At 35.1% G+C, this 25,241-nt stretch overlaps 1 protein-coding gene across 1 annotated transcript; it reads right to left on the bottom strand.

The window, feature by feature from the left end:
* Nucleotides 1–13,068: 13,068 nt before the first annotated feature.
* On the bottom strand, nucleotides 13,069–14,951 carry LOC137637831 (rhodopsin-like). Its single transcript, XM_068369943.1, has 2 exons — nucleotides 14,813–14,951; nucleotides 13,069–14,252 (listed from the first exon to the last, which is right to left on the bottom strand). Exon 2 carries the CDS (start codon nucleotides 14,250–14,252, stop codon nucleotides 13,128–13,130), a length of 1,125 nt encoding a protein of 374 aa, XP_068226044.1. The 5' UTR covers nucleotides 14,813–14,951; the 3' UTR covers nucleotides 13,069–13,127.
* Between the last annotated feature and the right edge of the window lie 10,290 nt (nucleotides 14,952–25,241).

The following is a 25,241-nucleotide window of genomic DNA, read 5'->3' as shown; positions in this document are numbered from 1 at the left end:
AAAATAACTTAAAACTATAAAATTGATCTAAATACACGATAAACATCAAAGCGCCAGCGCTCTAAACTCACATAGATTAAAATTACACACAGGTTAATTCATACGTTGCCCAGACCAGGTTTGGTTCAAGTTGGTGTTGACATATTGCCTCCATAATCACTAGGTCGAGGTTACACCGCGAAGTGGCCAGGATGGAAAAATTCTCCTTTGATATTGGGTGGTTCTCACTTAGGGAATGGTCTCTGATAGCAATATATATATATATATATATATATATATATATATATATATATATATATATATATATATATATATTTATAGATATATATATTTGTATAGATATATATATATATATATATATATATATATATATATATATATATATATATATATATATATATATATATCCAGTATATACATATATATATATATATATATATATATATATATATATATATATATATATTTATATATATATATGTTATTACTAGCCAAGTTACAACCCAGGTTGGAAAAGCAAGATGCTACAAGCCCAAGGGCTCCAATAGGGGAAAATAGCCCAGTTTTCTCATGTAATTCCCTGTTCTGGGTGAACGTCCGAAGTGCTCAGACAACCTTGCACGATAATGTCTTTTACTTTTTCCAATGTATGTTGCATTACAGTGATCACACTTATATTTGTATATGACACCCGAACAAAGATTAAATTTGAACAATTTGCTCATAGCATTGGAGGGGGAAAATACGATCTTCAATGATACCTGAGGATAAAATTCACTCGCAATTCTACTGCAATAATTTCTTAATTTAAAACTGTGGGACCCCATATATGGAATAGAAAAAATATATTTTTCCGAGGAGCCGTTGGTTTCTTTTGGCATTGTGGTAACGTAAGTTTGTTTAGTGTTTTTCCTATGTAGGTATCAGTAAAATTATACGGGAATACATTATTGTGAAGTAATTCTTTAAAATACATTAGTTCCTTATGAATGTTTAGGTAATTAGAGCAAAGGTTATATCCTCTATAACTGATTGATTGATTGATTAATTTGAAGTTCTTTGGTATCCTGACATCGAAGGCCATTAATGCCGATATCGTGTATCATAAATAAAGATTAAAAGAATATTCAATTAAAACCAGAGAAGTAAATATGTTATAAGTTAAATAGCATCAAGAAGACCTGCTTATGATATAAATCTAAAAATGCCACTAGAAGTAAATATATCATAAAAGTTAAATATCATTAAAAAGACCTGCTTCTGATATCAAACTAAAAATGCCACAAGCACTGTACGACAAATCATGTCCAAGGATCTTGGCCAGGATGAACCTGCCATCCTCACCTTGAGCCTTAAACAGATATCTATTTCTTAAGTTATTGTAATTGGGGCATTCGATCAACAAATGCCTTGCTGTTAAAGGAGCCAAATAGTCGTTGCAATACGGTTGGTGTTGGCTCTTCAGAAGAAACTCGTGTGTCAACCATGTGCGGCCAATGTGGAGACGACAAAGAGACGTCTCCGACTTTCGGAGATATGACATTTGTTACCTCTCTCATCTTATTGCAATCTAGACTATCCCAGTGCTGTTGCCAATTATTACAAAACAATTTCTTGATGTTAGGAAGGAAATCATCAAAGGGAATAGGATATCTTCTTGATAGCAACTCGGATGCAGCATTCTTCACCAGTAAATCTGCCTTCTCATTCTCAGACGGACCTACACGTGCTTGAACCCAACAAAATTGAACCATTATACCTCTCCGACAAATAATAAAAAGCTTTTCTAAAATCTTTAAAACTAGAGGGTTAGTAAAATTAAAAATTTCTAAAGCTTGAAGGACACTCCTTTCATCACTAAAAATGGTAAAATTACCCTCTTTCTCCAACGCTATTTTTTCAATAGCGGTTAGTATGCCATACAGTTCGGCAGTAAATATGGAAACTGTTAGAAGACGTGCACATCTACAATTAAAATCATTACTAAGTACTCCAAATCCAACACCAGCATCAGATTTGGAGCTATCAGTATATATAAAAGTCAATCCTCTATGTTCTGCAACATGTTCCGTAAAAAGAGACCTGGACTCTAAGCCAGTCAAATTCTTCTTAATTCCAATGAAATATTTACAAAAAGATATCTCTGGTAATTTCCATAGGGGCGTTGATGATACCTTAAATGGAAGCACCTTACTTCTAATTATATTCAGACTGTTTAATAATTGTTTGACCTGAAAGCCATAAGTTAGAGAGTATTTGCAACCTAAACCAATACCGAACAATAGACGACTTTTGGTAAAGATCTAGAGGTAATTCTCCAGGATCAACAAGGAGACTTGTAATAGGCGAAGTACTAAGCGCTCCTGTGGACAATCTAATACCAGCATGATGTATTGAATCTAACATCTTTAATCGGCTTGGGGTGGATGAAGAGTATATTTCATATCCATAACTAATTTTGAAAAAAAATCAAGGCCTTGTATAATTTTGAAATAGTATTGCGGTCTGCCCCCCATGATGTATGGGACAATACTTTTAAAAGATTCAGAGCCTCAAGACATTTAGCTTTTAACGCTTTCAAGTGAGACACCCACGTAAGCCTACAATCAAATATCAAACCTAAAATTTTAGCTTCACCTACACATGGGATACGTTGACTTTTGATGTATATATCCGGGTCTGGATGTACTCCCCAGATACGACAAAAATGGACTATATTAGTTTCACTTACTGAGAACTTGAATCCATTCATATCGGCCCACTGAATAATTTTGTCAATAGAGAGTTGTATTTTTTTCTCAACCATTGCCATTCTAGCTCTAGCAAATGATATTGAGATATCATCCACAAATAATGTTGAGAAAACATCCCGTGGAATGACTGAGGATATCCCATCAATTGCTAGTGCAAACAGGGTTATTACACTCAGCGCACTATCCTGAGGAACTCCTTCTTCCTGATATTTACTCTCTGATAGAGTTTCCCCTACTCTCACTTGAAAAACTCTATGTGAGAGAAATGACTGAATAAATAATGGTAGTTCTCCTTCTAATCCTGATTCATGAATTGTTTTAAGTATACCATATCTCCATGTGGTTTCATATGCCTTTTCAAGGTTAAAAAAGACTGTCACATGGTGCTGTTTGGAAGAACTCAAGTCGTATCAACGCATCGGTTACCGAGTGCATTTCTCTGAATCCACACTGAATCGGTGATAAAATACCCTTCTTTTTCAGGTGCCCCATCAACTTTGCATTGACCATCTTCTCCATGATTTTACATAAACAAGATGTCAATGCAATATGACCACGCCATATTCTATTAATAATACTTATAATAGATAACTTTGTATCAAAATGTACATGTTTAATCATTGCATATGGAATTCCATCGGGTCCAGGGGCTGTATCGTTACAAGCAGCGAGTGCGGAGTCAAATTCTCTTTCAGTAAAAAGGAGAATTATACGATCCTTCCCATTCTGTGCAAAATTTTAAATTTTGTTTTTTCAATGCTCCTGTATTGGTGACCAGGAGCTGCTACACACTTGCATGATACATTTGAAAAAATGGTCAGCCAGGGCATTGCAAACTTCATTTGCTTAAGTCATATATTGACTGTTCACTTTCAACACTGGTGGTGGGTTTGGGGTAAATTTACCTGCAATTTTTTTTTTATTTTCCTCCATACAGAAGATGGTGGTGTTCTACTGTTATAATTATTATCATTATTACTTGCTAAGCTACAACCCTAGTAGGAAAAGCAGGATGCTATAAGCCCAGGAGCTCCAACAGGGAAAATAGCTCAGTGTTGAAAGGAAAAAAGGAAAATAAAATATTTTAAGAAGAGTAACAACAATAAATACCTCCTATATAAACTATAAAAATATTAACAAAACAAAAGGAAGAGAATAAGATAGGAGAGTGTGCTAGAGTGTACCCTCAAGCAATAAACTCAATGGAGGAAACAAAAGACATCCATGACTGGCACCTAACTTCTTTCATGATACGACGGAACTGTGTTCAACACTTTTTGTATGTTAACAAATTTTCATCAGTACGGCGTCTACGCAATCTAGTCAGAGATTTTCTGTTGGCTCTGTGCAAGGCTGTTAATTCTGAAGACCACCACGGGACTGGTCGTCTTTTGAATAGTCCTGTGGTTTTGGGAATCAAATTGATTCCTGCTGTATGGAGAGTTCCATTCAGCAGGTCTATGGCAATCATCAATACTTTAAAACTGTGATGCACTCCCCTCGATTTCACTTAGCTCACGAAATTTAACCCAGTCTGCCTTGTCAAGATTCCATCGTGGCGATCTTTGTAAAGGCGAACCCTTGTTAGTGTTTATAATGATTGGTGTATGATCACTTGTATGCCAATCATCTAATGTCCTCCAATCAAATTCAGGAAGGCAGTTAAAGCTTGCAATTGAAAGGTCAATGCATGACAAGGTACCTGTCTGAACATGGAAGTGCGAGGGCTCTCCTGTATTAAGGAGTCCGACATCCTTATTCTCCACATTTGATGAGATACTATTGCCCCTTGTGTTTGCCAAAACATCACCCCATAAAAGAGCTCTATAATTGAGAGTGCAGACAAGATTTATCTTATATTGTATAGGAATAAAAGAAGAAAATTTAGTGCATTAGCCTGTGAACGTTGGTTTCCTGTAAACAGATGTGTTAAACCCTGTACCAAGTTTTTGAATGTTATTATCAAGGAAAGATATGTTACCATCCATTTCCACTTCACTAGTAAAAACTTGGTCGACAGGCATGTGATTTGCTCTGTGCATTTTTGGAAGGATGTCATTGCCGACGATAATTAAGGGTTCAAGTTACAAAATAATAGTTTTGTTTCTGGTTCTACCATTCGGGAAATGTATAGTCAGAGGAAGACAATAGTGACTTTCTAAATAAGATATATATAAGTGAAACTGCTAATTTCATTCTTCTCGTCGATAAGTGGTTTGATGTTATTTTTTTTTTTTTTTTTTTTGTTAAATGATTGGTGAAAAAGTTTCACGAAATGCTTTTAAGTAAGTTATGAGTAGCAGAAAATAATTCTACAGAAAATAGTTGACATCATGAAAACCATTAGAGTTAGAAACTCAAGATTTAAATGTCCGTATGAATTATAAATAAGAGTAATTTTGTCATGTAAGTCTCTTATAGATCTTTATGAAATGTGTAATAAATTATATAGTGTTAAATTTATAACTACATGGTGCTTAGATAAAATCTCTTGGAACACTTTTTTCTTTATTTTGTTGAATACGCCAAATGAATGGCCCACATGACAATCCAAAATAAGTAAGTTTTAGGTTTTGCTTAAGAAAGTTTTTGTTGAGGAAAGCCATTACTCAGTTACGTGAAAAAGCTCCGACTGAGTGTAACGAAGAAGAATTTAATTTATTAAATGGACAGTTGTCATTTGCTAATGTAAAACAGAAAGTGGACAAGAAATACAAGTAGAAATTTGCTTTACTAGCATTTTGTTGATAAATGTCATCAATAAACTTGAAATTGACAATGAAGGTATAATGGATGATTTGGGAGAAAAATAGAATCTGATTGAGATAGGGGTAGTCAAACTTGAAAAGTCTATTTCTGGGACTTTTCGTTACGTTGTTGGATATATTATCAAGAATTTTTTTTTATTAAAATCTCCTATCAACAGCGGTGGAATATAAGCACTTTTTTATGCTTTTATGTCGCAGATGTCTATTAAGTAAGAAATATTTGATGCAGCTCATGGGAAATTTTACGGGGAGGTAGAGATTGCTTAATTTTCTTATTTAAAAATTAGAATTGTCCGATTTTGATGTTCCCAAAGATGTAGCTTTCATTGCTAAAATTTCTCTTTATTTTAGTATGAAATATGTAAATGAAATTACTGAATGTTGAAGCATGAAAAAATTAAACATAAATTATTAATGAAATGATATCGAAAAGTTATTGGTCCTTGTTTTGTTAAATGAATCCAAACTATAACACATAAGAGGAAAATGGTTTTGTTTTTATCACTATTACTGAATAGTTTAATGTTTTCTGAACTTCGAAGACTCAGGTCCCTGTGGGTCAACTTAGAATTAAAGTGAAAGTTGAAAAAATTTGGATAAAGGAAATAGATAAAAAAAGGTTGGCAGTTAAACGGACAAAAGAATTTCTAGTGGAGAAGGGCTCACGTGACTACCTGCGCGGAAAAGGTCTTATTTTGGTCACCAAGTTAGCGGACACGTTCTTCTCTGTATCCTGGTTTAGCAATGCAAAAAAGGTATTCCCAGCTACATGGTGAAATGGAAGCAAGTAAAGAAGCAATGAACAGTAATTTAACTAAATTTGTACTGGAATAAGCACAAGAGATATGTAGAAAAATTCCGAAACAATTAAGATCAAGGATAACTATCTGAAAAGACCAAACAACTGATAAAGAAGCAAATTTGCAAATGAGGGTAAAATTCGAGAGATGAAGTAATATTAGCGGAACATCCAAAACAGTAAACAAACTAAAAACCCAAGATATTTGTAAATAGGGTCACACCAAAATTAGGAAAACAACAAAGAAAGAAAGAAGCTTCAAATTGATGTAAAGAAAACTTGGAACAGGACGCCAATAGAAATAATGAAACACCTGAGTCGGTACCAAACGTAATAGTAGGAGAAGTAAAGAAAGCATAAAATGCACGAAGAGAGAAAAATCTGATGGAGAACATGCTTAGTAATTGATTTAATAAGAGATGGAGGAGATTTCATAGTCGTAAAACTCGATGAACTTTACACCAAAAGCCAGCAAGGAGGCTCTATACTTACAACCTTGAAAAACTTCATCATTTTACTAATTCACTAAAAAGGGGGACACAAAAGACCTGAGAAACTACCACCCTACAAGTTCACTCTCTGTAGTATATAAAATATTTACAAAGACTATATTAAGCCGAATAGAAAGACAGATAGACTATAATCAACCACTATTTATAGCATTTCGCGACTATGAGAAAGATTTTGACTCTTGTCAAAACCTCAGCAGTACTGAAAGCCTTTCAAAGGCAAGGTATAAATGAGTCTTATGTTTCAACACTTGAAGATGTCTATGCAATAAGTACAGCCATCCTAAAACTACATAACAAGAGTGAGAAAATTTCGGTTGAGAAAGGAACTTGACAAGGAGACCTCACGTTTCCTGAATTATTCACAGCATGCCGAGAAAAGGTTTTAAAGAATTTAAACTGGGAAAATGTAGGAGTTAATATGAATGCGGAATGCCCTAACAACGTAAGATTTGCAGATGACATTAACCTGTTTGAAGAATCATGGGAGGAGTCACGAAAGATGATAGAAGACTTGAATAGAGAAAGCAGAATTGTTGGACTGAAAATGAATGAGTAAAACTAGGAGAATGTTCAATGAAAATGCAGAGATACAACAAATAAGACTTATGGAGGAGCCTCTAGAGATTGTTAATGAACTTGGGACAAATAGTAAGTGTTTCTCCAGGACATGACACCGAAACTAAAAGAAAGACAAGCATGGGATGGAGAGCATTTGGTAAACAGAACGAGGTTATAGATAGTAAAATGCCACTTTCTCTAAAACGGAAAGTATCTAATCAGATGGTCCTACCAGTTTTAACTTATACATCAGAAACTTGAGCATTGCAAAAACCATAGAACATATGCTAGTGACAACTTTTTAGGGCTATGGAAGGAATAATGATGGGAATAACATCAAGAGACAGAAAAAGAGCAACAGAGATTTGAGAGCAACTATATTTAGATTATATTATAACATCATGTAAGAAAACGAAATGAAATGAACATGGGCAGGACATGTGATGAAAATAACATTAAGAATATCAGAATGGGTCCCTGGAGATTGCAAAAGAAACAAGAGACGGAAGTGACGACGAATTAAGAAAGTTTGAAGGTGTGGAAAAGCATAGAAAGACCATAAACAGACGCAATTGGAAGGATATGTCTGAAACCTTTGTTCTGCGTGTACTAGTAACAGCTGATGTTTATATGTGCATGTGTATATATATATATATATATATATATATATATATATATATATATATATATATATATATGTATGTGTGTGTGGATTGAAATGATCAACAAAGCTGTACTAGTTAAGGCCACCCATACTAGATTGGTTCGCTATAAGCGATTAGACTGAAGTCCTCAGTATTACCAATCTGGACTGGCCAGCGTGGTGATGAAAATGGCCAAACCCCACACATGACTAATATATCTGATGTCTTTTTTGTGCATTGGTCTACAAACGGCTACATTTTTGTTGTATGTATGCATATATATACTGTATATATATATATATATATATATATATATATATATATATATATGTATATATATATATTTATACATATATAAATACATATATGTATACATATATATATATATAATATATATATATATATATATATATATAAATATATATATATATATATATATATATATATATACATATATATATATATATATAGAGAGAGAGAGAGAGAGAGAGAGAGAGAGAGAGAGAGAGAGAGAGAGAGAGAGAGAGAGAGAGAGAGAGAGAGAGAGAGTGGAAAATATACATATATGCTTATATTCACATATTTATGTATATATATGTATATATATTTACATATATATATATATATATATATATATATATATATAAATTTATATGTATATATATATATATATATATATATTATATATATACGCATATATAATATACCTATCAATATATATATATATATATATATATATATACATATATATATGTATGTATACATACATATATATATTTTATATATACATACATATATAGATATATATGTAGATATATATATATATATATATATATATATATATATATATATATATTGTAAGACTGCATGTGCTATGAAAATCATCGCCGTATCGTGATCAATAGTAATAAAGTTCCACCTCCCACTGGGATCGAACCCTAGTGTTTGAATTGAAAGGTAAGTTAACAGTAAATTATAATGCTTGAGGCTTAACAAGAAGTCGGAACCTAAAGTGCAAATTGCGTTTTAACATTTATCTGGTGAGACCACTGTCCGATATATCAGAGAGATTTATCTAAATTCCTGACTCATTTCATAGCATTAATCCATCATTATTATCATTCCGGATAGTTTTACTTAGATAATATTGTTTTCTCCAGAATGTTTTATTTTGACTAAAATAATAATTAGTAAGAAATTTATTTTCCCTCTTACCATTATCATTATTATTATTGTTATTATTATTATTATTATCATTATCAGCTAGGCTACAACCCTAGTTGGAAAAGCAAGATGCTATAACCCCAACGTATCCAACAGGGAAAAATAGCCCAGTGAGGAAAGGAAATAAGGAAATGAATAAACAATATGATGAATAATTAATAATTAATTCAATATTTTATAAACAGTAGCAATATCATAACGGATATTTCATATATAACTATAAAAGGACTTATGTCAGTCTGTTTAGTATAAAAACATTTGCTGAAAGTTTAAACTTTTGAAATTCTACCGATTCAACTACAAGATTGGATGATTATTTCACAACTTAGTCACAGCTGCAATAAAACACATAGAATACTGTGTTGTATTGAGCCTCATGATAGAGAAGGCCTGACTATTAGAATTAACTGCATGTCTACTATTACGAACAGGATAGATCTGTGCGGGAAGATCTGAAAGTAAAGGATGATCACAATTATGAAAAATCTAATGCAACATGCACAACAAACTATTTGAACGATGGTGTCAAAGATTAATATCTAGATCTGAAATAAGAAATTTCTGTCCAACAAATTAAGATGAGAATCAGCAGCTAAAGACCAAAAAGGGAAATTATACTAGAAACAAGGTAGAATGAAAGAACTAAAACATTTCAGAATAGATTATTCACCGAAAATCGGAAAAACTTTCTCAATAAGCCATTTTTTTGTGCAATTCAAGAAGACACAGATCTAATGTGTTATATAAAAGTAAATTTGCTGTCAAGAATCACACCTAAAATTTTAAAAGTCATACAGAGTTACAGAAATATTATCAATGCTGAGATTAGGATGTTGAGGAGCCACTGTCCTTGATCTACTTAAAATCATACTTTGAGTTTTGTTAGCATTTATCCTTATGCCCCATAATTTGCACTGTGGCGGGATGTAACAAAAACAAACCCCCACACCTTTGATCACTCTTCTTTCAAAATATCCCACAACACAAACTTTCCCCTTACTTTACTTTAAACTGGACTATTGCACGAAGGGAAAAACAAACAAAACATAACCTTAAAACTATATTCACCCCAACCAAAACAAAAATCACACATTAAACAAACTTAACAATAGACAGACATAAATAACACTTTTATATTTATATTATAGCGGTGTGTGTGGGTACACAGAACTCACCAATCACCAAAAACTTTACAACCCAACACCAACAGTCCCCACACAGTAACGGAAATCAATTAAACACTAAAATAAATCACTTAATACTAAAACAAACGAAAAAACCCTTAAATATTTAATATACATGTGTGGCCACCGTCGTCCATAGACTCTTCACACTGGCAACAGTCCTTAAGCCAATTGCCACAACTTCCTGGCAAACAATAACTGCAGTCAATTCGACTGTCCAATCACATTATCGTTGGTCATCATCATCATCATCATCATCATCATGTTATCATCATCAACAAGAACAAATCTATTTTCAGCCAGGTCGTCAACGATCAAAATTCTTTCTATATTCCAGCAGTCTAAATATAAATATCCGCAGTCTACTCCTAAGTTCATAGTACGGTCCAGGTCGTCATCATCAAGTTATTCATACATACAAGGCTAGGCAGGCAAGCAACACCTTCAAGGCCTAATTTTAACTCCAAAGAATGTTAAGTAGTCCAAAGGAGCCTAGAGGAGGAATTACGGCTCTGATATAAAGATAAAGCACTTCACAGCCGGCTGTTGAAGAACAAAACAAACAACCGACTCCTCATACAGTCAAATAGCAAATCCTTTCGCCCAAGTCATTCATTACCGCCCTAACCTAGCTAAAAAAGGTAAACAAACAACCTCAAATATACCGACAGTCTTTCCCACTACAAACAATCATTCGCTAACTACCACTTGTTCTTCGGCGCGCACCGCGGACACACAAACACACGCACACACAAACAAACACACACGCACACACAAACGCACACACATACTCTCTCCCGTGCGATCTTAGCAAAACTAAAGCAAATGAAATTCTCTCTCTCTCTCTCTCTCTCTCTCTCTCTCTCTCTCTCTCTCTCTCTCTCTCTCTCTCTCTCTCTCTCTGACAAAACTAAAACAAATAAACACTCTCTCTCTCTCTCTCTCTCTCTCTCTCTCTCTCTCTCTCTCTCTCTCTCTCTCTCTCTCGATTTGGCAAAACAAAAAAAATAAATCAAAATAAAATTAATCCTCCACAGCACGATGCACTAATTTTAGCTAGATCTCTATTAAGGGATTCAGCAACCCCAGATCTACATTCAGGAGATGGAATTGGTGGAAAGACTGTACCATCATCTGCATATGCAACAAGGTTGTTTTCTATGTCAAACCACATGTCATGTGTATATATCATCAAAAGTAATGGGCCAAGAACACTATCCTGAGGAACACCAGATATCACATTCCTGTACTCACTAAGGTGTCCATTAATAACAACTCTTTGCAATCTATTACTTGAAAATTCAATAATGATGCTAAGAAACGACCCACCTACTTCCAACTGTTTCAGTTTAAAAACAAGGGCCATATGATTAAAACGGTCAAAGGCAGCACTAAAATTAAGGCCAATCATACGAATTTCCTAACCACAATCAAGGGATTTCTGTACAGCATTGGAGATTGTAAGAAGGGTATCACATGCTCAAATGGCTTTACAGAAACCAAATTGCAAAATAGGGAACATATGATTACCTTATGCAAACCTATTAAGACGTTTTTCCAGAAGACGTTCAAAAACTTTAGATTAGATAATATGAGTGGTATGGAAATTGGGCGGTAATCAGTTGAGCATGGGCTACCACAAACCCATTTACATAGTGGAATAACATTACCCATTCTCCAACAAGTGCTAAAAGCTCATTTTCTTACTAACTTGCACAAAATAAGAGACTTTATAAAAAATAAAGGAAAATTGCCATTTGGCTCTACACCTCCATAAGCATCAAGGTCCATCAAGAGAGCTTTAATTTCAAGAGATTGAAAAGCTAAACTACTTACATCAGCCTTAGGAAAAAAAGAATGGGGAAGGTCAAGTTTCTAATTACTCTGTTTACTGTCAGCCAAAAGCGTTGCCTTTCCCTTTGTACAGTGAGTGACAGCTTAAGTAAAGAAGGAATTGTTCCTTCTACACCAAAGAGTGCAGATTTGTGGGTAGTCCACCACTTATGTTCCTGGGTTGTACCAGAAAGGGTTTCTTTTGTGGTTAAATTATATTTCTTTTCAGTTGAAGCATAAGTTCTTTGAGCAAAAGCTCTATGCTGAGTAAACTTATTCCAAGTCAAATCTGATCTGTTGCCCATCCAAAGAAGATAGGCTTCCTGCTTCATCAAATAAGCACATCAACAGCCATCACTGAACCAGCGTTTGCCCTTCACTCGGTATCTTAGCACACGAAAAGGGATTTGCCTATGTATTATGTTGACTAGATTCTCATTCAAAGTGACAACAGGATCCACACCTATACAATTGCAACCAATTCAAGCCAAAAGATCCCTCAAAATCCCATTCCAATCAGCTTGAGATTTCATATAAATCTTACATGAGAATGATACATCAGTAACAGGCTGCTCAGTCTTCACTACCAATGAAATCAAGGCATGATCATGATTATGGGGTATCTAAAACTATACAAGTAAAGAGACAGAATAGCTTAGGATAGATAAATACTGTATCTTTAGTCACTCATTTGTAATGCATGAATGATGCTCTGGTATAAAGAAAAATTTATAAAAGTGCAAAGGTTATGATACAAACTAAAATATTGAGGCTTCTTTATTCGACAAGATAATTCGATTATTGACAACATTTAAACTCGTTTTTTTTTTACACACATTAATTTCCAATTGCTTAGCATTTCTCATTAGTTGAAGTAGTCTCAGCCACAGACGATTCATCGTCCCTTTCAGTAGCACAAGAAAGACAAGGCAGTTTCTTCTCCATTGCAGCTCGGTATTTGGGGTGACTGATGGCATAAACGATAGGGTTGTACACAGCATTGGCCTTGGCGAAAACCGAGCCCCAGATGGTGAAGAGAGGTGTAATGAAAGGCTTGTAGTGCATGCCTACAAAATTGATAACAAAGTAAGGGCTCCATGCCATGAACCAAAGTGAAACAGTCATGAGAGCTACTTTGGCCAGTCGGCATTCATTAGATGTCTTCTTGGCTTCTGGATCACTTCTCAAAGACTTGACTCCCATCTTCTTGGCCTGTTCGCGCATCTGTTTCTCGTGAGTAGCAACAGCCTTCAGGATGAATGTGTAGCAATAAACAATAATGAATAGAGGAAGAACAAAACAATCAAAACCATAGAAGTACAAGTAAAGATGTCCCCACAGATCATCAGAGAGGTAGTCTGTACCACAGGCAGTCATATTACCTTCAGGAACATACCTATTGAATCCGAAAAATGGAAGCATGCACCAAAGTGAAGTGTGGCCCCATATATACAGAATTCGTAGCAAAGCACCAGAGTTAGTTAATGGTTTTGCTGCAATACCCTTGACAATGACGTTGTAACGATCCAGAGTAATGAATACCATGGCCCAAATAGAGGCACAGCCACAGATTGAACCTACAAGAGCATAGATCTCACAAAAGAGACCACTGAAAGCCCACATCTGATAGTAACAGTTTACCAAAGTTGGAGGAACCATGAATGACATTATGATGAAATCGGAAGTGGCCAGACTTACGACAAACATGTTTGATGGAGTCCTAAGAGATTTGGTGTTCATGAAGACCCAGATAACAACAAAGTTACCACAGACTGCAAGAGTACCCATAACAACCATAAATACTCCTACTAAGTTGTACCACAGAGGGTTCATGGGAGGAAATTGATACCAATGATCGTGAATGTAACCGAGGAGCTCTTTGGGAACTCTGTCGACAACGGTGTAGTTACCGTATGGGTTCGTAGAGGGCAGGAGGTCATTGCCACCCATGTTGGATTGGTCGTCCCAGTAGCCCATCTGAGGAAAATAAAGAGAAGTAGCAAAATTATTATAATTTACTCCAGTAGTTAAAAACTGACGTTCAAAATATTTAGTTATTCCGTAAAAAAAATATTCGATATTAATTTTATAGCCGTAATTAAAACAAAACCATAAAACTTATACTTTTCATCAAAGTTATCTCATTTTGAATTATCATAAAAAAAACGAAATGATCTAAGATTACAATATGTTCAAATATATATAACAGATAAATTTGAACGTATTATGAAATAAATTATAGATTAATTAGTGTTTGCACTATGGAAATACGAAGGAATATCTCCCTATGATTTTCATCTAATTCTACTGTAACTAAACAAAAAAAAATAGTAGATTTGAAAGCCCTTTATAACTAATGGGTAACATTGGCGAATGCAACGTGGTGTAGCAAGTTACTGACAAAAATATACTAGAACTGAAAACATGTAAAACAGGACTATTGTGTGACTATAACAGATAAAATACATAATATAGAACTTTGCCATACAAATGAAAAATAGTATCTAAAACCCAGATTGGTTTTCTTTGACACCTACGTCGTCGAAGTCCTTCGAAGGGAGAGAAAATGCTCAGTAGCCGTCAGGAACAGTGCCCGGGATCCCGTTCCAGGTGCTACCTAAGCCGGAGTGCTACCGTTCACAGAAGATCGGCTTTATATAGCAGAGTTCCATGCTCCAGTGAATTCCCTAATGTATTCAAGGAAATGTAAAAACAGAGGCTCCACGTGTAATCAACCGGCAAAGTTAAGTAACTCCAACCCTCAATGAAACCTAATAAAGATGTATAGGGTTTCTTTGCTAAAGGTTGAAGAACACATACACTGTTAAAATCACAAAATTCATGGAATCTCTTATTACAAATTATTCGATGATAGGAATTTGTTTTAACTAACAGATAACACATCTTTCCGATATAAAATATATATCATAAGCCAGTTAAATGACAATACAAACAAAAAGTAATGTTCCAAATATGGTTAGGACTGAATATTAAATTGATAAAAAAAGTATAAAATGTAGATCTCTTACATGGATACATGTTTTCGCTGAGAGACTTTGCAGAGCCAAAAGATTATTTCTTACGAAGGCTGTAGGCCTATACGAAAATGATAACTGGAACTGAACTGATGAAGACAAAAAAATACATTTTCCAATGCTTCAAAACAGGGAGTCTTTTTTTTATTTCAACGTTGCCTGCTCTCTATCAAAATAGGAGTATCTTACTATCCATGATACATTCAGATTAATAAAAGCATGGGTCATATTTTTTATTTCATCATTCTTGGAAATCAAGCTGTTTATACCTACACAAAACAATAATAAACTTGCTAGTAAGTCCATATTATCATAACTTAATTCAAATCTCTTTGATGGTAATGTTATCAATTAACTTATATAAATAAAATCACAATATACACAACATGAACCTTCCAGTACACAGAAACATTATCTGGCGTTGAATATTTTTTTTATAAACATACTTAGGAGTTACTGCTGCACGGTGTTTGCCGGGAAAGTTTTCTTAAAAGTGATAATATACGAATAAATAGGTGATTCGATTCATTCTGTTATGTACTAAAGTTGGAACTTTTATATTGAAAAAGTAATATTGTAAATAAAGCTAAAATAAAATTCATATTTTTTCTATCAAGACATGAAATAAATAACATTAAAAATCTTAATTTCAAATTACCCAAAGTATCACCAATGTATTTACGTGGTGCTTCAAAGACCAAGAAATATTTCACTCCATATGAAACCTCTGAATTAATCCGTATATGTTCTAATTCTACAGCAGAAATTATTTTTAATCCGTTTGTTTCATTTTATCATAAATTGCTGCATCTATGAGGTTAAAAGACACATTTACATTTACTTTTTTTCTCCAGGAATCAAATTTATTGCACCTATACGAGATATGAGACTGATTACCTATCTACATATTTATATTAGGGTAAAAAAAAAAGAGGTATATATTGAACTTTGAAAAAAAAAAAAACTAGTTTAATAAAAGAAAAAATTTGAGACTTATTTCAATTGCTAAGATTCTAATTAAAAAACAATTGATTCTAATGTGAATTTAAAATATAACAGGTACTAACATCTTCCCTCCAAGAATTAAAGAGAAAGTGTGACTGGAATCATCAAGTTGATTCTCAAAAAGAAAACAATAACAATGATCTCCATGTCTCAGACATTCTACCAGCAAGTATCTCAGAGTCAGAGACACTAAGTAATATTCACAGTATGGATCGACAACACGTCATTAAAAAGAACGCTTTCAAATGATTCGCCAAGTTCTCATTCGGCAAATAGCTTTGGTCTACCTCTGAGGCATGTTGATATTCTCTTAAGGTGCTTTTGTACTTGTGGTCACCAATTATTATGTTGGATTTTAGGAAAATTGCTCTTGATTTGAGGATGAAAAACATGAAAAAGAATGGGGCAGTTTGGTGGGAAATACTACAGGGACTGATTACTTTCCCATTTCATCTATTGATTTTTAAAGGTTTTTTAAAGGTCACGCATGAATGGCAGAGGCAAGGGACAGTGACATAGGCCTATCAAGCAGGACACAAACCCCTAGAGACTGACCATATACACAAATGATCAGCGCCCAGGCCCCCTCTCCACCCATGCTAGGACCAAGGAGTGCCACGCAATGGCTGCTGAAGACTCAGCACATAGACCTATAGGCTCTCCCAAACGCCCAAACCTTAGCTCACAAGGATGGTGAGATTGCAGCAACCAAAGGAGCTAACGAGTTTGAGTGGGACTCGAACCCCCGTCTAGCGTTTACCGGTCAGGGACGTTATCAGCTACATTAACGAGTGATGTCACCCATCACAAACTAATTCAAGTTAACCATTTAACAATTCTCGGGTTGAAATAATAAAGCCATTGATGAGTATATTCAACAAAACTAGTTAAGATACCATCATTTCTAAATGCTAAACAAGTCTTTTAATAAACGTCTTTTCTATTATCTTACGTGCAAGGTGTCAGACCAATTGGGTGGAAATTGAATGTTAGATTGAAATTTTGTTTAATTTTTAAACCTAAAAGAGTAGTCGGCTCATAAGTACTATGACAGCCACTATAATGCCATATCTATTTCATAATGATAATGATAAGTAACTTAGTATTCCTATAAACTTTCTTTACTGAAGCAAATGGTATACTATCAATGTCTGGAGTAGTGTCCTTAGAAGTCTTTAAGATTGAATGAGATTTTGTTTTACTGAATGGAGAGTAAATTATTTATCTTTAATTTTCAATTTGAGAATTTATTTCTTTTTATCTCTGCCTGTTATGATATCAGTGAGGGTTTTTTATTTAATTTGTGAGGCACATTAAATCCAGACAGTCTAGTACAATATTGGGGGGAATTAGAGGATAATGCAACAGAATATCACGGAAATTGCAATTAGAAATGTACTATTCCAATAATTTGGTTCAAAAGTTTAAAGTTGAAAAGTATCATCCTAAGAAGGATTTTGTACTTCGTTCTCTATTATTAAGAAACTGTTAAACATTTACTAGATACATGTAATACAATTCAAGTCTCCATACAGTATCTAACTATATTTTCAACACTACAAGACGTGCTGAGATACTATTTTTGTATTGTTTACACATTTACATAAAAACCACGAGTATTCACAGCAATTTTAGTATACAAATTCTCTATATATACTGAACACAATCTAAAAATTGAATGTTTTAAACTGTGACGGGCCGAGAGAAGGTTGTGACTCAAAGACAGGATGAAAGCAACTGAGTGCGTTTATTATAGAACACTCTCCTTTATATTCAAAAGGTCAAGGCTACAGGAAATTTCATGTTCAAAAATCGACACCGTTACCATTGAGAAAAACAGACATGTTTTTTCAGGTTCTTTTTAGTGCGAGGGGAGAGCAAAGATACAAGCACAAAATGAACTATGTACGATTGTGTGACACACGGTTGGTACATGGCTCCCCCTCTAAAAAGGACATACTATACATGTTAAATAGGGCGCCCTGAATCTGGAGTGGTAGTAGCAAAAACTGCGCTGATTAGCGGCAGTGAGTGGCTGTAGAAGTCGTTGGTTGGGGCGCGAGCGAGTGGTGGACGATGGGTGGCTTTGTTGCCGCTCCGGCTCGTCACGGGGTAGGCGAATGTGTCCTACGGCATTCATAGGCATGTGTGTCCTATGGCATTCATAGGCGTGTGTCCTACGGCATTCATAGGCGTGTGTGTCCTACGGCATTCATAGGCGTGTCCTACGGCATTCATAGGCCTATGGCATCCATAGGCGTGTGTGTCCTACGGCATTCAGATTAGCTTCGGTTGAAGTTGAATAAGTGTCCTCTTTGCAACGAGTGGAGGCGTTGATGGGGGTTTTGAAGGTCATGAAGTGGCTGTCCATAAGGGCGTTGGCTTTGGTCATCAAGTCCTTTATGGGTAAACTATCGACATCGGGTATGGGAGCGCGTACAGGTTTGGGTAAAGGGCTTACCCAAAGGGCACGAAGTAGGTTCACCTCACGAGGAGAGCCGTCTGCGGCAGGCTGTAGGCAAGTGATACTGGTCATTTTCCCGAGGGTGAGCGAAGCCCTTTGGTCCCCCAACAGTTGTTGAGAGAGCTGAAAAAGCGTTGCTATACGGGCGGCTGGCGACGGCGAGTACTGCTGCAGAAGGTATGCGTTGACGGCGTCATAGTAATGGTGAGAGGCGGGGGCGGGGGAGGCAGGAGGTGCGAGTCACTCCGGGGTCACTAATGTGACGGTGCCTAGAGAAGGTTGTGACTCAAAGACAGTATGAAAGCAACTGAGTGTGTTTATTATAGAACACTCTCCTTTATATACAAAAGCTCAAAGCAACAGGAAATTTCATGTTAAAATATCGACACCGTTACCATTGAGAAAAACAGACATGTTTTTTCAAGTTATTTTTAGTGCGAGGGGAGAGCGAAGATACAAGCACAAAATGAACTATGTACAATCGTGTGACACACGGTTGGTACAAAACCTTCATTACCTCTTGGTAATTGTAGAACCGTTTTCAAGATATATATATATATATATATATATATATATATATATATATATATATATATATATATATATATATATATATATATATACATATATATATATATACACATATATATATATATATATATATTGACATTTTAAGAAAACAATATTTCTCATGAGTTTTACCTTTTCGTGTATTATTTATTGTGTATATTATTTCTGACTACATGCAACAAGGAAGTTGTAATAGCACTCTGCCAATTAATTTGATGTACACTTTAATGACCTCGTCATTCTTCTTAAATATACATATAAATGTATTGCTCTTTTCAATAGCTCTCCAAATATTGTCAACCAAAAATTCAACCTTGTCTAGAGTTGTTTTTGTGAGGTATCCTACCCAACTCCTGATATCCTTTTTTTCCATTGTCTGCCCAGCCTGGGGTATATCTCTATGTTACACGCTGACCTGGTGTCATAATGAAGGCCTATTAGTTACTTCAGAGAACAATCAACATAAAAAAGGCTGGTATGACAAGAAGCTACAGTGGATGCTAAGCCTCCAATATTTTTCAAGTTCTAGTGGCATTTTTTGCTCTGTGCGTAAATCAGATTAAAACTCATCCCAGTAGCAATTGCCTATTAAAATGACAGGGTGTTAAAATTAAGAAGACTGTATGTGCACTGGGAGGCTACTCTGCAAGTTGAAGAATTTGCTGCAAATTTGTTTGGGCATGATTTTCATATCGGCTGTTCCTGGCTGCAGATAGACAAGGTAGCATGGCATACACTTTATTCAAATGTCGGTTCTTATTCCCAGTTCTATCAGCTTAGATCAATTGGAGCAGTTATTCAATCATCTACATATATTGCAACCATAGACTTGACGTACCAAATCTTTGCATACTAGATTTTACTCTTTCCAAATTTTTATGCATTATATTAAGGCATCGATCAAAACAGGCCTCTCTTACAAACATGGTTATCTTTCCTGAGTTGATAATAAAGATTGGAATAATATATCTACGTCTCTATCTAATTCGCTACCTTCAGAATCACATATCTTATCAATTTCCACGTCAGGAGATGCTGATTCCTTAAGTAGTTCATGTGAATCTTGAAGATCTTCAGTAGAATTATTATTGCGTTCTTCAGAAGCTGCTGATGATATTTTCCTTTTAGCGTCACTAATTCGAACCTTAACCTTGACTATTCGTTGTTTTTTGGTAGTGTCATTGTGTGAAAACTACTGCTCGTTCCTCATTGGCTCGTTTGTTTTTAAACAGTCAGAACTGATTTAGTCTAGCTGACTCTTGGGCCTCTATGCATACGGCTGGATACATCTTGGTGCACTCACGCCAGTTGCTACGGTATTTTTCTAATAGTGGTGACCGTTGGATTAATAGCAGTCTTTGCATTTGTGTTTTGTAATTGTTATCAATTGTATGTATACAGAGACAACATCTTGCGATGAGGCTCATTTTGAATCAAATCTTGGAAAGATATTTGCATATCAGCGCAACAATGCAAACTCATGGAGTCATTTCCCCAGAAACTTTCCACATCACCTGCTGAGCTTCCCAGCTACAGACCAGTGCCCCAACAATCAAATTGATTTCTAGCATAATTACCCGAGTTCCATTTTGACCCTGTACTTTGTCTTATCTTTGAGGCGTGGATCAGGCACTTTGAAGACATTTTTATAACAGAATTCACATCAGAGTATGATTTATGGAAAGTTCGCACAGTGCCATGCAAACTAGGATCCATTGAACATGATAAATTTTACAACTTTATTCTTTCAAAGATGCCACAGAACTACACTTTCGAGGAAGTGGTTTGCATTCTCCAAGAAATTTTGGTGAGCATTCACCCTTGTACAACATCAGATACCAATGCTTAAAGTTCACCAAGTTAGAAGGAGATAACTTTGTCACTTACGTAGGCATTATGAACCGCAAATGTGAATGGTTCATGCTAGCCTCATTAACAAGTGATCCATTCAAATTTTTAATTTTGGTGTGTGGTATGTGTTCCTAAATCGACAACGACATTCGTACTTGCATACTAGTCAAGATTGAGCAAGATTCAAGTATTACATTCTAGCAAGTAACCACAGGCTGTCAACGTTTCCTTAATCTCAAACGTGACACCACTATGATTCAGGAAAACAATCAATCGGCACCTAATATTGTGAATGAAATCCATTAGGGCCATACAAAAAATACTTCTGGCTTAGGCTACATAATACAGTATATCATTGTTTTCAAATAATGTTCTATCATTGAAAAGAAGAAATTTCTTATAAAGACCATTTCAAATGGTATTGGATCACAATGTCACACTTCTTTTTTTAACTACCCAATTACCTGTAATTACTTAATTAACCACACAAAAAATTTATTACGTTGAGTTGTTTCAAGGAATACATTCAAATCTTATTTCTTAATTTTCTTTCGTAAAAGAAACGGGCTTCAGCATTCCAATCTTAATTTTGTTTTAGACAAGGGCTTACACAGAAATGGAGGTAATTTAAACGAACAAGGGAGGCAAAATGCTTATGCACGATGGATATGTATACGTAGTGGATAAGGAAAGAGACAATAAAATCTACTAGAAATGTGAGAAACGAGGACTTTGCACTGGAGGACTAATAAGCAATGGTGAAGTGATATCTATATCTTGAGGACATTGCCATCTGCAAGATTTGATGCAAAAAGAATTGATCATGATTAAACAAGACTTGAAAGCAAGCAAAAGCTAGAGAGAAAGCTGAAATTACTTCATCAATAGTGAGCAAATGAACCGAAAATATTTCTTTTGAGGTAGCTTGAGCTTTATCAAAAAAAATAAACACTTGCATGCACTGTAAAGAGAGTATGTTATTCTCCACATCGTGATGAAGATTTAACACTTACAACAAGAGGCGAAAATTTTTTATAGTACACCTGTGAAGAAGTTAATATTTATTCCACTGTAAGGAATCTGCAGATTCTTAAATAAAAAAGGTAGTTCTGTGACGGCATCTTCGATTCAGCTCCATTAGGAAAACTGTACATGGTACATGCCATTATAAAGGAAAACATGACTCTGCCCCTAATATATTGTGTTATAACTCGCAAAGATGAGAATACGTATGACATAATATTCCGCTGGCATTAAAGTCTTCACTTAACTCCAGTTTCTGTGTCGCTGGACTTCGAGCGTTCAGCTATTAATAGTGTGAAGAAGTTTTTCCCGGATGCTGACGTATAGGGAAGTTTTCTCCATTTTGGACACTACCTCTTGCGAAAGGTTCAGGGATTCTGTTTACATCTAAGGTATTCAAAAACTGAGAATCCAATGGTAATGAAAAAAATTCAAGCACTCCCATTTGTGCCATCATCGCTCGATGAAGAAATGGACAATACTTTAGATGGATTTTTACAGTATTTCGAGACGACATATGGTCATGCTATGAGAGAACATTAAATTGTATACCAAGAACAAACATGTTTGAAGGATGGCACAATGCTTTCAAGAAGAGGATGATGATAATACAACCAACGGAAGAAAATCTTCTTCGAAAACTCCATTCTGAACAAGTAAGTATGGAAATGGTTTTAGAGCAAATCTTCCAAGGAAAAGCTGTTGAGAGAAGTAATAAGAAATATGCTGTAGTAAATGTCAGGCTAAAAAACATTGTTAAATGCTATAACATTGAAAATGTATTGGAATATTTGCAAGCAATAGCTCACAATTTGTAGCAATGCATTGTTATTCCCTATTGTAATTTTTAATCATGTTTCACATTTTTAGAATTTGTATTAAATATTCTTTAATTAAGTTGGTTCATAGATATCTTTTAAATGCATCCACTTTTGGTTTTTAACATATATTTTGAATAAATTTGTTTTTTCCCATGCTGTTGGTCATTTTTTTTATCAATTAATTCCTCGGTGAATGAAAAAAAAAAAACTTTTGAAAACCCAATAACTATATCAATGAAATTTGCCCTGGAAAGCTGTACATTTAGACGCCGACAATTTGTCTGTCGACATTCAGTCCATTATGTGTCAACATTACGTCCGTCGACATTTTGGTTGTCAACATTTAGTCTTTCGACATTTTGCCTTTCGACATTTGGTCTGCCCACCTTTCGAATGACTCAAGATAAATACTTTAAATTTGTGAGATTGCTTTGTTGATTGTTCCATATCAATATCATCATCATCATCATCTCTTCCCACGACTACTGATGTAAAGGCTCTCAGTTAGATTTCGCCAGTCATCTCTAGCTTGAGCTTTTAGATCAATACTTCTCCATTCGTCATTTCCTGCTTCACGCTTCATAGTCCTCCACCATGTAGGTCTGGGTCCTCCAACTCTTCTAGTGCCTTGAGGAGCCTAGTTGAAAGTCTGGTGAATTCTCTCTTGGGGAGAGCAAAGAGCATGCCCAGACCATCTCCATCTGCCCCTCACCAAGATCTCATCCACATATGGCACTCAAGTAATCTTACTTATAGTTTCATTTCTAATCCTCTCCAGCCATTTAACTCCCAATATTCTTCTAAGGGCCTTGTTCTCAAATCTACAAAATCTGTTGGATATTGTTTCAATATCATACCACGACTCATGTCCTTACAGTAACACTCATCTCACTAAACTGATATATAGCCTGATTTTTGTGTCTATTATGAGGCGATTTGTTTTCCAAATTTTATTTAACCTGGCCATTGTCTGATTTGCTTTTTTCAGTCTTTCATTAAACTCCAATTCTAAAGACCCTGTATTAGAGATCATAGTTCATAAATATTTAAATGATTCCTTACTCCTTCCAATGATATTTCATCTTCCATTGCACATTCCGTTCTCATCATCTCTTTCTTTGTTTTATTTATCTTGAGCCAAACCTCCTGTGATATTTCATGCATTCTGGTGAGCAAGCATTGCAAGTCATGTGGTGTTCTGCTAATAAGGATAGCGTCATCAGTATACTCTAGGTCAGCTAACTTCCTATTACTAATCCAGTCCAATCTTTCTCCACCATCTCCAGCTGTTCTATGCATTACAAAATCCATGAGGAGGATAAACAACATAGGTGACAACACATTCCCTTGGAGTACTCCACTGTTCACTGGAAATTCATTTGATAGGACTTCACTAACATTAACTTTGCACTTACTATGCTCATGAACAGATTTAATCAAATTTACATATCTATCAGGAAATCCATAATAATGCAGGACTCTCCACAAAATTGGCTGGTGCACACTATCAAAGTTTTTTCATAGTCCACAAATGCAATCAACAGTGGATTCTTATATTCTACACATTGCTGTGCAACATGTTTTAAAATAGAAATTTGGTCAGTACAACTTCTATCTTTTCTAAACCCCGCTTGTTCATCTCTAAGCTTTTCATCAATCTTTCTCTCTAGCCTCTTTGGAATATGCAAACTATATATTTTCATAACAACGGACGGAAGTGTGATGCCTCTGTAATTATTGTAATCAATCAGATCTCCTTTTTTTGCCATTTTCACCAATACTGCTAGCTCCCATTCAGCAGGTTTTGTCTCTCCATGGGACATTCTACAAAATAATATTATAAGTATTCTGGGAGTCACTTAATTTTCAGCCAATATCATCTCAGCAGTTATCCCATCGTATCCAGAGTTTTTCCATCTCTTGAGTTTTTTAAGAATAGCTTCGACTTCAAACACACTGAATTCATTCATGGGCACGTCAAGATCTTCCTCAGCTTCAGGTATATCAATAAAATTATTCCCATCATATCTCCTATTCATGACCTCACTAAAGTGTTCCATCCAATGTTGCCTTTCTTCATCCTCGGTTGTTATAATATACATGTTTTAATCTTTCATTTTTACAAGGCTAGACTATATTCTGGAATTTAGTTCTATTGTTCAACTCTTAGCCCCCAAAGTATAGCAATGAGTTAATA

The sequence above is a fragment of the Palaemon carinicauda genome, chromosome 3, assembly GCF_036898095.1.
Source record: "Palaemon carinicauda isolate YSFRI2023 chromosome 3, ASM3689809v2, whole genome shotgun sequence".
Taxonomy (NCBI): Eukaryota; Metazoa; Arthropoda; class Malacostraca; order Decapoda; family Palaemonidae; genus Palaemon; species Palaemon carinicauda.
The sequence above is the reverse complement of the archived record's forward strand: the minus strand, read 5'-3'. Positions and strand labels throughout refer to the sequence as shown.

Bases quoted from the DNA above. Each gene is read 5' to 3' on its own strand.
- LOC137637831 (XM_068369943.1), bottom strand. From the start codon at position 14,252: ATGGGCTACTGGGACGACCAATCCAACATGGGTGGCAATGACCTCCTG.